This window comes from Elgaria multicarinata, chromosome 11 (assembly GCF_023053635.1).
Source record: "Elgaria multicarinata webbii isolate HBS135686 ecotype San Diego chromosome 11, rElgMul1.1.pri, whole genome shotgun sequence".
NCBI lineage: Eukaryota > Metazoa > Chordata > Lepidosauria > Squamata > Anguidae > Elgaria > Elgaria multicarinata.
This window is the reverse complement of record NC_086181.1, coordinates 43,334,300-43,347,595: the sequence shown is the minus strand read 5'-3', so window position 1 is coordinate 43,347,595 and position 13,296 is coordinate 43,334,300. Positions and strand designations below refer to the sequence as shown.

Genomic DNA, 13,296 nt, shown 5'->3' with positions numbered 1-13,296 from the left:
TTCCCTGCAAACTTGGTAGCTGTTTGGGAAGAGTATATGCACCATCTAGTCCACTATAGGCATTTCAATGTGTTGGATATTTGTCTGTTCCTTTAATTGCTGGTTTACGATCCAAGCTATGGATGATAAAAGATTCCTGAAACTCCTTGAGAAGGGACAGCTGGGCCCCAATTTCACAAATAGCTATCAATTGATATAGTCCTTCCCTAGCATACATTCCTTTCCCTTAAGTCAGCGGCCACCAAAGCAACATTTTAAAACAAAATGAGGGTGCAAGACAGAGAAGAAGTCCTACAACTCCCAGCATGTCGGGTGTTATGGGGCTTTTTCTCTGTCGAAACATGGATTAAGATTGGGCCCAGAGATGCATTCACATGAAGCAGGGCTTGTTTCAGTTGGCTAACCTAACACTGGTCTCTTGGTAATGCATGATTAAGGACATGTCTCGACCTGGGGATATCCCGGGGATCGCCCCGGGATATCTCCCTACCCTTGAATCGCAGTGTGGCCGGGCAGCCTGTTTTCGTCCCGGCTCCTTGTGAGTAACCATGAGGAGCCAGGAACGGGCCACCAAGCTCCTCAAGAGTTCTGTGCCCGTCGGGGGTGGGGTGGGGTGAGCGGGGTCTTTTTTACAACAAAAAACCCCCTAAGTTTTGCCATCAAGTGCTCGTGCACTCTTTTCCAATTAAAAATAATAATATGGCGGGCGCAACGTCCTCTTCCTCCTGGGACGTCACGCGTCGCGTGTAGACTGAGGAGGAGGATCTCGCAATCATCATATCGCGATAACATCCCCCTCCACCTGCCCTGTCTAGCCATGCTCTAAGTTTGATCGCAACTATGAAAGCTACCTTCTGGATCTTAAGGGAGCTACCAAAGAGGAGGAGAACTCATTTAAGGCTCTGGCAAATGCATTCCACTGATTTGGACGGACAGTATATCCCTTCCCCAAACGGGTTGGTGTCCTCCAGACATGTTGGACTACAGCTCCCATCATCCTCAGGCAGCAGGGCCATTGGAGGACACTAGGCTGGGGAGGGCTGATTTCAGACACTGCTTTTGGGTTGCCTGCAGAACAGAATCAGTAACGGAGAAAGAGACCCCAAGGTGAGAAAAATGTATCCGGGTCGACCATTTTCAGGACAACGGAGCATTTGAACCCCTTCGCATTTGGTTTATAACTTTATTCTGTTTAGTTATGACTCGCCGTCATACATGGATTGGTCAATATTTGGGGTGTGTGTGAGTGTCCGTTTAGCACAACACTGAGGAATGCAGGAGGGGTCACAGCAGATTTGGGGGGGGGGACGACCCGAGGCAAGCGCCAGCCCCCGTTAGGCCTGCCCTGCTGTCGCCGCCACCTCTTGGTAAAAGCGAGCGGCCAGGTCAGGCGCCATCTCCTCCAGCTGCCTGACAAATTCATTGCGCTCAGCCTCCGACCAGCCGCGGAACCACTGGTCCCAGAGGCGCATCTGGCACTCAAAGATGGTCGGGGGCTGCCCGGGTCCCACGCTGAGTCCGGCCAGCCCTTCTAGCAGCGGGAGCACCTTCCAGGGCACGGCCTTGTCCACCAAGTCACGGAGGAAGCGCTCGCGTTGCGCGGGGGCCCAGCCCGACAGCCAGTGCAGGAGGCAGCGCATCTCCTGCGAGGTCACATACGACACGGGCAGCGGCTCGGACATCCTGCAGGGGGCAGCAAAGAAACACGGGCGGCAGGGAGGGAAGGGGGGGGGAATTAAGGTCTTCAGACAAGCAAAGATGCTTTCGGAGTCAGAAGGTGCCTTTGCCTGTGTCAAGGGACATGGAAAGCAACAGAGCTAAGGGCCAAAGAACGGAGGAGTGGGATTTGAACCTGGAGCCTGCACTGAAGAGAAGAGGCAGAACTGTTTGCTATAGCATCTACTCTCATCTTTTTCAGATCTGGGTGTAGGAGAGGCCGGGCCTGGAGGCCGCACTACTTATTCATTTATATCCTGCCTTTTTTCCTCCAAGGAACCCAAGGCGGCGTACATAATCCTCCTCCTCTCCATTTTATCCTCACAGCAACAACCCTGTGAGGTAGGTTGGGCTGAGAGGCTGTGATTAGCCCAAAGTCACCCAGTGGGTTTCCATGGCAGAGTGGGGACTAGAACCCGGATCGCCCGACTCCCAGTCCAACACCTTAGCCACTACACCACACGGGCACTACCACTTTTTCATTAGCAGGGATGCTTACATCATCTCTTGCCCCCACCCCCCGCCCGCCCGCCCGCCCGCCTGCCTGCCTTCGCTATTCTCCCTGAGTTTAGTTGCAATCCTCACAGTAGCTGCAGGGAGAGGGGCTAAAGTGGATTTTCCCTGCCATGGTATAGAACAGAGTTACGTTACAAGCAACAGACCATTTTCAATCACCCTGCATCAGAATTCCCCAACCTGGTACCCGCCAGCTGTGTTGAACTGCAACTCCCATCACTCCCCCAGGCAGCCTGGTCTAGCTGGGAATGATGGGGGTTGCAATCCAACACAGCTGGAGGCCCCAGGTGGGTGAAAGCTATTCTATATGGCCAGGGGCAATTCACATGCACATGCACCAGTTCCACATAGGGGCGTGAATTTGAAAGTTCTGCCTGAGGTTTTGGACTCTTCTTGAGCGTAAGCCTAGAGGATTGTCAACATGAGCGCCTGAATTTCAGCATTTTCCACTACAGCACTGCCTGGAAGCCGCCTTTAATCCCAACCCACAATGCCATAGAAAATTGTGTGTGTCCTATCTATGCCTTTCTTTTTCCTTTCTTCTCCCTGATCCTGGTCTCCATCTTCCACCACTTCTTTTTTTATTTATTTGTAATATTTATATACCGCTGAATATAATAAAATCTCTCAGCCGTTCATAACATTAAAACACAATATTAAAGCAGAGTATTATTATTATCCTGCTGTCACCTGTAACTGTTGAACTTTCCAACTAAGATTGTAGTGCCTGAGTTTGCTTTCCTTTCCCCCCTCCTCCTCCTCCCTCCCAATCCCCTTTCCTTTTGTGTCATGTCTTTTAGATTGTAAGCCTGTGGGCAGGGACTGTCAAGAAATACTTTTGTAAGCCGCCGTGAGAGCCTTTTTTGGCTGAATGGCGGCATAAAAATCCTTAAATAAAAAAAATATATAAATATTAAAAACCAGCAAGTACAGTAACGGAGTTCTAAAATGGAGTGGCATAATTAGTTTACTTATGGCTCAAGGAAAGCCTGGTTGAACAAGTGTGTCTTCCAGAGGCATTTAAAAGATGCTACATTTTCTGCCTCCCAAACCACATGTTTTCCAAAAGGAGGGTGCCACTACAGAGAAGGCCCTCCATCTGGGCACTTTGTGGCAATACTCCATTTTGGAATGACCAGCAAGTCCTCCTCTGCAGGTCTTAGAGGTCACCTGGGTAAGTCTAAGAAAAGGTGGCCTGCTAGGTATCCTGGTCCTATCTGGTTTTCATGTCCACCTGTCTCCTTTTTAAAAAATACAATGAGGAGTGTTGTAGGTGGAGCTTATCTGGGCCTCAGGTGTGATCCACTAGCTGAAAACCAGGCATCTATTCTCTGCCCATTTCTTAGGTGAGGAAGGCCTCCAAGGTCTTTCACCTGGCACTTTATGCTGACAAAGCAAGTATTCCACCACTGAGCTCCTGCTATGAAAATGACAGAGGCTATAAAACACAGGTGCTGGACATCTTTTAGAGCTGGATTCAATTTGGGGAAGGGGGGGACATCCCAGTGGTGGACAGGACCAAAGGCAAAAAGAGCAGGCCAAAAATACCAGCATATTTGAGCTTAAATCTCTTACTGCCAGTAATTCAGCCTTAGGAGGGACATTTCAACCTTCCAGAAAAACTGCACAAAAGCCAAGAAACCCCCAAATGATTGGCAGTCAGGGAAACCCCAGACTGGGCCCCCAAGTGAGCCAGATTTGGCTAAAGTTCAACACTCTTGTTCTAAACAAGGGAGGCAAGGCGTGCCTTAAAGGCAGGCTATTAGGGCTATCAGTAAGGGGTGTTGCAAGACAAGGAATGCTACAGGAATGTTTTGCAATACAGGGGATGGTGACGATGGGTGTGTTCTCGGTGCCTGGACATAACTATTGATCTAGAAGTGTACGATACCACAGCAAACTGTGCAGAATGGAGGCAGGCTCTGTCAAAGAGCAGCAAAAGCCATCCAGACGTGGAAATGCAGCTTCCCAGCCCAGAAGGGAAGAAACTGGGCAGTAAGACGGGCGAGATGGAAATCAGCAGGGTGAGATTTGTGCCCTAGGATCCCAAATATTGGGTGAGGCAGGAAGGTTGTGAACATTGCTTCTTCAAACTACCAGGGTTCCTACCAAAGAAGAGGACGATTTGCAAGAGAGAGTGCTGAAAGTTGGGGAAAGAGGCAGTTGAAGATGTGGGCGTCAGAACAGGAAAAGGATGGAAGGGGAAGAGACAGAGGGAATGCCGCTTGCTGTCCAAGTTGTCCATGTGTGAATCATAGAATAGCAGAGTTGGAAGGGGTCTACAAGGCCATTGAGTCCAACCCCCTGCTCAATGGGTTCAAGTCCTGTGTTATAGTTGTAAAAGGGGAATAGCAGTGCTTCACTCACACCTTAGATGCGAAAGAGTGTCTAATGAAACAGAATATGGTAGCCTTCTCCAGCTGTCAGACATCCAGATGTGTTGGGACTACAACTCCCAGAATCCTGGCCAGGGGATTCTGGGTACTGAAGCCCAACATATCTGGAGGGCACGAGATTGGAGAAGGCTGGAAGATGAGAAACCGGGGCGGGATCTACACTACTGCTTTAAAGTGATTTAAAGTGCTTTATAACAGTTTTGACAACTGTTGAGGCCCAGGACACACTCCATATACAGTTGTCAAAACTGTTATAAAGCGCTTTAAAGCAGTAGTGTAGATCTGGGGCTAGATCCCATCAGATCCTTCTATAAAAACAAAGATAAAGGACGCCTGAACAGCTAGATCGAAATGCTTCAATAAATTAAAGAGATTTTTACACGTGTGTAATGGAGGCAGTGCGAGGCTTTGTTTGAGCCACACCCCTGGGATATTTTTTGGAGTTGCAAAGTCTCACCCCACCCCATGTACATCTGAAGAGTACACCTGAGCATGTATGAAGTACATGCAGCAGGCATAGGCGTTTCAGAAGGTGCGAGAGGCAGCAGATAAGGAAGGGGCAGCACCAGCCGCCTTGGGCGATTCCCTCCTCCTTTCTCTAATGCACAATCGCCAAATCCGGATAGGGGGAAAAAATGTGCAAAGGTGGGGGTGGGGTGGAGACCGAGTTCTCACCTGGGTCCGCTCCCTGCTTAGCGCGCGCTTCTTCCCATTCCTTCCGCCTTCGCGGCTGCCATTTTCGCCTGGCGCAGAGCCAGGGGGCGGAGTGGCGGAAAGAGCCGAAGGTTTCCGGAAAGGCCCGAACGTGGCCTCGCCGATTTCCGCTCGGCGGAAAAAAACACACGCGAGGCTTCGCCGGCGGAGTCGCGACAGACATCGGCGGAAATGGCCGAGCCGCTGTCGGAACTTTCTTCCGGGTTGGGACGCGCCTCGCGGGACCCGGAAGCACCCGATGCAACCCGGAAAGAGCGGCTGACCAAGAGTGGCGGCGTCGCAAAGCTCCCCCCTCAGCTTGCGCCGCGGGGGTGCTGTACGTTGGGCGGAAGTGTCCGGAAAGCAACGACTATTTCCGAAGCGCGAGCGGAGATTCTCGAGCTCGCTCGAACGCGGCGTCGGAGGTCACCTCAGAGCGCCGAAGCCGCCTCCGGAAGTTCCCGAACGCCCCCGAAGCTCCGGGGAGGGCAGGCAGCGGCGCCACACAAGATGGCGGACGGGGAGGAGGTTACTCTGGACGGGAGGCCGCTCCAGGCGCTGAGGGTCGCCGACCTCAAGGCGGCTTTGGAGGAGCGCGGCTTGGCGAAGAGCGGGCACAAGAACACGTTGGTCAAGCGCCTCCGCGGGGTGAGGAAAAGGGCCCGGCGGAAGGGGGCCCAGGGGCCCGGGCCGCTCCGCGCATGCGCAGACCGAGACGGACAGTTTTTGCCTCCAAGCAACGGGGCCCCTGGCCCTGGGGTGCCGATGAGGAGTACGCATGCGCGGGGCAAAATCCCACTACTGCCACCAAGTTGGGGGGAGACTTATGTGGGACTCTACTGGTTGCACATGTGAGCGGGGCGGGGGAGTGTCGTATTCACACCATTGGCGGGGAGAGGGTCCCCACTTCTGACATAACTTAGGGATTGCCCAATAGGAATACGGGGTTCCCCTTAGTTTAAGTAATGGTATAAACATCATGGAAGTTGGGACTCTCTTGCAAAATCCAGATTGTAGAGGCCTATGATGACCTGGTAATCTGCATCCCTGCAACTTTTGGACCTTGCCTTTCAGTTTACACGTTTGTTTGTTTCCCCCGGTAAACTTCTACATGAGTATTTGTTTGGGCAGATGTTCTAGGCAGTTAGGCCAAGCAAAGTGAGACTTGCATGAGCTGAGCTGTGTCAAGAGTTTTGCTTTTCCAATTTAAGGCTTGTAGATTTTTTAAAAAATAAAAGTTTCTGCTACATATTTCCCATGGGCAGAGTGCTTTATGGTGGTCTCCTTTAAGAATGTAGAGAACTTTAGCTTTGCAAGCCGTGTGTGCCAAGTAATTGAAGATTAAATCGTACACACTGAAGAGAACAGATAAATCTATGCTATGGCCGTGTACAACAGCGCTAAGCAGTGGTGTGTTTAGTACTTAACATGAATAAATGTACACAGGGGCTGTGAATACATTAGAAGCGTGGTGTAGGTGGGGAGGGAAGAGTCCAGAGGTCTACAATGGGGAGTTGGGCCCAGGCTAGTTTGGGTGGCTGTGATGTTGTCCTTTTCTTCACTTCTTACTCAGCAAGTTGTAGTTTGACTGAAATGCTACAAGCATCATCGTAATACTTGGCATCTGTGATGTTCAAAGTGTGTTACATAATTGTAGTACTTGTTACACCAGTCCTTTAAGGTCGGTCAGTGTTATTTTCCACAAATGGAGGGAAGGCTGAAACAGAGAGAGAGAAAGAGAGTCTCCTATGGACACTTGCTGAATTCATGGCAAAAGTGAGATGTAAAACGCCTCCTTCACAGTCCAGTCTCTTAGGTTATGGTAGCCCTCAGTCATTTGGGTATGAGGACTTGGCTTACAGCACCATCCTATGTTTGTTATGGTATAAATAAATCTCATTGTGCTCAGTGGGTCTCGCTCCTTGGTAAGTGTGTTTTTAGAAACCACAGCTTTGGTGTGTTTCTCTCTACTGGCAACATGTCAGTTTGCATTATAAAGCAGTATAGTGTAGTAGCTAGCGCCCTCCGGATGCTTTGGACTATGCTTCCTGTAATCCCTGGCCATTGGCTGTGCTGGTTGGGGCTGATGGGAGCAGTAGTCCAAAATATCTAAAGTGAGGGACCAGGGCGTCTGCCCCTGCGTTAGAGTACTGGATTAGGACTTGGGTCCCAATCACCACTTCCCCATAAAGCTCACTGTGGGTGAACTTGGCCCTGTCACACTCTCCACCTAACCTACTTCAAAGGGTTATTGACAGTAAAATATGTTGGGAGACCCATTTCTACTGCTTTGAGCTCCTTGGAGAAAGAGGAATGTAATAATTAACTAACACAGGGCTGTGCGTGTTGGGTGTGTTATATAACTGCTTGGGCCTGGGGAGATTGAACTACCACGTAATTTCTTGCACGCCTATATTTCTGGACACGTTAGTAGAGTATGTCTGGGTGGGAGCCGGGGCTTAATTTGAGCTGTGGTTCGCCAGGAGCCAGACTTTGAGGTTTCCAGGGAATCTCATTGGAATCTCAGCCCTGGAATGCTCAAGGTGGACATAGAAAGAAAGGGTCTTTCGTTCAGTCACAACTAGCCCCACATCCCTGGGATTAGGAGAGGCTGCTGCCAGGCACGCTTGAGCTCCAGGGCCTCTCTTTGTAGAAATGAACAAGGTAATGTTAGTGAAAATAATTTTGCAACATGCTTTGCAAAAACAATTACATGTTTGTAGATAGGTACACTGGCAAACAGAGTCTGGGTTCTGCAGGTGTAGATGCCTCTGCAAATCCCCCATTCAGGTGTGGGAGGGGAGAGATCTCGCTTCCTCTTGCGTGTTGTTGCATTTTTCTCTCTCACTTTGCCCACTGTTGGCTGGTCATCCAGCTAGAGTTGGGCATTTTACCTCCCAAAAGATTTTTGACAGTTAACTAGTTATAAGAACAGCAAAGAACAGAATCATCAACAGGTTGAATGTTCATGCTAATTCTCTTCCCCGGGGAAGCTAGGCTGGCTCCCTCCTTGATGGGCTTTCTGAAGCAGGCTAAAACTTTTTTGTTCCAGCAGGCCTTTGGAGAATAATCTGGCCCTCCATCTATGTTAATGTCTTATAATTTTGTTGTGTATTTTAAATGTTTATGGTTTTGTTCCCCCCCCCCCCATGTATATTTTAAACTTTGTAAGGCCGCCTTGAGGCCCAGCATTGGGCAAAAGGCGGGATACAAATAATAATAATAATAATAATAATAATAATAATAATAACAACAACAACAACAACAACAACAACAACAACAAAAAACACCAAACCCACAAGACAGCTGTTATTGTAGAATTATGTCATTAGCCTTTAAAAAAAAAATAAAGAACAATTATTTCATTATATTTTCGTTCCACCCTCTCCATCAGTTGCTCAGGGTGGTATATACCATTGTCCTGTTTTTTTTATCCTTGCAGCAACCCTGAGAGTTAAGTGTGGTTAGACTGAGTGTGTGTGTGTCTTACCTAAGGAGCTTTGTGACTGAGAGGAGATTTCTGCCATTGGATATGCTGGCTGGCAATGGTGGGTGTTGTTGCAGTGGAACTCATCAGGAGGGCGCCAGCTTGGGGCAGGCTGTCCTAATCCAACTCTACCCACCAGTCATTAGCTTTGGCCCATGGTGGGTTTTTGGGTCCCTTGTTGGAGATGCCCACAGTTACAGCAGGTGTACAGTACAACAAGCCTTTCTAGACCACTTGATTTGCCCCCAGCAGGGCAAGGGGGCGAATAAATCTTGCTAACAAGTAACACCATGATGAAATAGCAAAGGTAAGCTGCCACCTTTACAGTGGGCATCCTGGCCTTCAGGATGATCAGGGGTCTGGAAAGAAAGCCCTATGACGAGAGACTGAAAGAACTGGGCATGTTTAGCCTGGAGAAGAGAAGATTAAGGGGAGACATGATAGCACTCTTCAAAGACTTAAAGGGTTATCACACAGAGGAGGGCCAGGATCTCTTCTCGATCCTCCCAGAGTGCAGGACACGGAATAACGGGCCCAAGTTAAAGGAAGCCAGATTCCAGCTGGACATCAGGAAAAACTTCCTGACTGTTAGAGCAGTGCGACAATGGAATCCGTTACCTAGGGAGGTTGTGGGCTCTCCCACACTAGAGGCCTTCAAGAGGCAGCTGGACAACCATCTGTCGGGGATGTTTTAGGGTGAATTCCTGCATTGAGCAGGGGGTTGGACTCGATGGCCTTGTAGGCCCCTTCCAACTCTGCTATTCTATGATTCTATGACAGTGGTCAAATAATAGATGGCCTACTGATAAGTTACAAGGGTGCCAGCCCTACTTCTGGCCACTGTTTTGAGGCAGAAGTCATGTTCTTAGTTTCAAGCAGGACTGTAAATATGGCCCCCTTTTCAGCCGTACCTAGTAATGTATATATATTTTTGCACTACACAGGTGGTTGATGTCAACTGTGCACACAAGGGGTTGTCCTTGCTTTTGATTGGATACTTTTTGTGGGAAGGAGTTGCATCAGGATGGTGGAAGTTAACATCCGTAGATTGGGTTGCACTGACAGTATAGAAATATGTAGTTAAATCATAAGAGGTACAAAACACATAAAGCAATGAGCTTCTGATTGCCGGCTATGTGTTGACAGAAAGGCATGTAATGATTGATGGCAGTTGACTGTAACTTGGAAGACCTGGGCATAAAACACGGCGTTGAGTCAGAGGATATGAAGGAGGTGGTTCCTGGACAGGTTGTGAGATCTAGGGTGTTTTTGGAGATGGGTCAGATGGTTGGGCGAGGTGACCGTTGATTGATTGGGTTAGGGATGAGTTTGGGAAATGCTGGGCTGGCTGAAATGGTATCCTCCCTTAGAGATGAAACATGGAGGGGTCGGTTTATGTTGACTTTTTTGTAAGGGCTTGGCTAGTTGATGTTGGGCTGTGCTGAGAAATGGAGTTTATTTACTTATTTATTTATTGTATTTCTATACTGCCCAATAGCTGAAGCTCTCTGGGCGGTTCACAAAAATTGCTCCATCTATCTTGCTTGTGGGCCAGTGGATGGGAGGCATTTCTTGATGGACTTTGGGATGGCTTTTCTAAAGATGGCGGTCAGTGGAGTTGGAGCTTTGACCAGCCCCTTAGGGCCACCAAAGTTCTGGGCAGTGTAGGATCTACTGAATGGATTTTCTTTTTCATTGCAGGCTCTGATGCTCGAAAACCTCCAGAAGCATTCAACCCCACACACCACCTTCCAACCCAATTCCCAGGTGAGTGATGCCAGCCAGCCAAGCGCCGCCTCTTGTGGTGTGGTTGAGCGACACTGCAGAGGCTACAGGGAGCGTGGCCTACTCTTTGTGAGTGCTCCCCCCCCTCTCTCTCTAGTATGGCTTGAAAGTTAACTGAGGATTTCACGTGCTCAGATTTCATTTCATTTATTATATTTCTATACGGTCCCATAGCCGAAGCTGTCTGGATGGTTCACAAAAGCCCATTCCTTTCTCAGAACTGGGTCTTGGACTCAAGAGACACACGCACACCCCACTCCAGATTCCTTTCTCAGAACTGTGTGCAGAACACTGGAGTCCGGGTTTCCCATTCTAACTCGTTAGCCCCGTAGTCGCTTCCTAAAGTTGGGATTGAAACCATGGAATTCTGCCATACTGAGGCCTGCTTTCTTTCTCATGCTCTGTCAGATTGGTGAGGAGATGAGCCAAAACAGCTTCATCAAACAGTACCTGGAAAAGCAGCAGGAGTTGCTGAGGCAGCGTCTGGAGCGGGAGGCTCGAGAAGCGGCAGACCCAGAGAGTGAGTGTGATGTGGCCAATTCCCTCCCTCCCTCCCTCCCTCCCTCCCCGCAACCCTGGGTAAAATGGGGGGGGGCTGTCTTCCAGAAATAAGGCACATTCTGTTGTTTGACTTCATAGAATCAAAGAATAGTAGAGTTGGAAGGGGCCTATAAGGCCATTGAGTCCAACCCCCTGCTCAATGCAGGAATCTACCCTAAAGCATCCCTGACGGATGGTTGTCCAGCTCCCTCTCATGTGGGAGAGCCCACGATCTCCCTAGGTCATGGGTTCCATTGTTGTACTGCTCTAACAGTCAGGAAGTTTTTCCTGATGTCCAGCCGGAATCTGGCTTCCTTTAACTTGAGCCTGTTATTCTGTATCTTGCATTCTGGGATTATCAAGAAGAGGTTGTGGCCCTGCTCTATGTGACAACCTTTTAAGTATTTGAAGAGTGCTATCCCTTTAGTTTTGTAACCCAAGGATCCTCTCACCTGTGGGCAAGGAGAACTCCCAGAGTGCCTTCTGCCTGCAGAGGTAGCTCAGAATAAAACCAAAATGGATCACTTACTCCTCCGTTTGTGTCCTGAACAGTCAGCTTGCCCAACCGAGGGTTCCTGTGAAGTTTGGAAATGTTGTGCTGCTCTCGTTTTCATTCCCCCCCCCCCCCCCCCGCCGCCGCCCCAGATATTTACATTAGGCAAGAGTATAGGATCGTTTTATGAGGAAAAAGAAAAAATAGTACCAATGTCCAGTCTTCTTACTCAAGAGAAAAATGGAGTCTCGTCATAAAATACGATGACTGTGGTTAAAGAGCTAAAAGTAAAATTCAGAATTCAAGGGGTTGGCAAATCACATGGATAGAAAGGTTGAAATGAGAGGCAAAAAGATGGAGAGAATTATGTTGCAGCCACAAGATGCAGTGATGGCCACATATTTGGATGGCTTTCAAAAGGGGATTGGATAAATTCCTGGAGGAGAAGGCTATCAATGGCTACTAGGCCTGTTGGCTAAGTGCTACCTCCAGTATCAGAGGCAGTAAGCCTGTATACACTAGTTGCTGGGGAACATGGGCGTTAGGGTGCTGCTACACTCAAGTCCTGCTTGTAGGCTTCCTGTCGACAGCTGGTTGGCCGCTGTGTGAACAGAGTGCTGGACTAGAGGGACCTTTGGTCTAATCCAGCATGGCTCTTCTTAGGTTCTTATTTTGTCCTTGTCTTTATTCTTATAGTTTTTTGTCTGATTGTATTCTGTTGTTTTTATTGTCTGTTTTAAGCTGCCTTTTGTGTTGAAAGGGTTTTGTGTTGAAAGATGGCTGTAATTCTACATCCAAATAATAATAATAATAATAATAATTTGTAGCTTGGGAGAGAAATTTGATGGCCTGGCAAATAGAAGAGTTTGCTTAAGAAAACCCCCCGAAAGAAATTAGTAGAAATGCAAGAGATATTTGTTAAAAGAAAAGAAGGGGAGCTTCACTCAAAAGAATATTAAATTGAAATTGATGGGTTTGGCAGGGGAAAGCACATGGCAGAATTCTACTCAGGAGCACATCCCACTGAGCTCAGTGGGTCTTGCTCCCAAGGGAATGTGCACAGGATTGCAGCTGGACAGAGTGATCCTAAATTCGGTGCTTGTTGTGAGGTGGGGGTGGAGGGTAGGATGACGGGGTAGAGGCGCCCCCTTCACCGGATAGTTCCACCCACAGAAATCCGCCACTAGCTATCTTCCCACCAGCAGTAGATGGCATAAAGCTCCCAAATGGGGCCTTGTGAGGGCTTTGAATCTGCTGGCTACAAAGCCCCTCCAGTCTCCTAAGGGACCCTAGGATTGGGTCCCTCAGCTACGCCAGCTGGAGTTGGCATTGCCAAAGCCCCCTTCCCCACATCAATGGCGATGGGGGAGAGATTTTTAAAAATCTGGTGGGCCAAAATCTGCCTGCAAAGAGCCCCCAACACCCCCTCCCTGTTCTCCCTGTGCTTCGGAAGTGGCAGATCACTTCCCCCCACTGCACTCCTACTTCGGATTGCTCTGCAAGTGTTGTAGAGAGTTCATTGACTTGTGGGTTAGTGCACTGCTAGCGTTTGCTGATGATGCAGGCAGGATCAAGTCAGCACGTCGGCAGACCATGAGACATCTGAATAAAACTTTATGACGGCGGTTTAAAAACAGGTCCAGTAAGTTTTCACATAAAAATCAGAGGCT

At 48.9% G+C, this 13,296-nt stretch overlaps 2 protein-coding genes across 2 annotated transcripts in view; one reads left to right on the top strand and one right to left on the bottom strand.

Annotated features, from left to right (window-relative positions):
* Positions 1 to 1,163: 1,163 nt before the first annotated feature.
* Positions 1,164 to 5,406, bottom strand: C11H14orf119 (chromosome 11 C14orf119 homolog). The gene is made up of 2 exons (XM_063138057.1): positions 5,304 to 5,406; positions 1,164 to 1,683 (listed from the first exon to the last, which is right to left on the bottom strand). The coding sequence occupies exon 2, from the start codon at positions 1,680 to 1,682 to the stop codon at positions 1,335 to 1,337; it is 348 nt and encodes a 115-aa protein (XP_062994127.1). The 5' UTR covers position 1,683; positions 5,304 to 5,406; the 3' UTR covers positions 1,164 to 1,334.
* A 92-nt stretch (positions 5,407 to 5,498) lies between these two features.
* ACIN1 (apoptotic chromatin condensation inducer 1) overlaps positions 5,499 to 13,296 on the top strand; it is a 35,644-nt gene continuing 27,846 nt past the window's right edge. Inside the window, exons 1-3 of the mRNA XM_063138055.1 lie at positions 5,499 to 5,969; positions 10,510 to 10,575; positions 11,002 to 11,113. Coding sequence (XP_062994125.1) covers positions 5,514 to 5,969; positions 10,510 to 10,575; positions 11,002 to 11,113 — 634 coding nt within the window. The 5' untranslated portion in view covers positions 5,499 to 5,513. The remainder of the gene's footprint in view (positions 5,970 to 10,509; positions 10,576 to 11,001; positions 11,114 to 13,296) is intronic.

Excerpts from the sequence above, each read along its gene's own strand:
- C11H14orf119 (XM_063138057.1), bottom strand. The coding sequence starts at position 1,682 with ATGTCCGAGCCGCTGCCCGTGTCGTATGTGACCTCGCAGGAGATGCGC.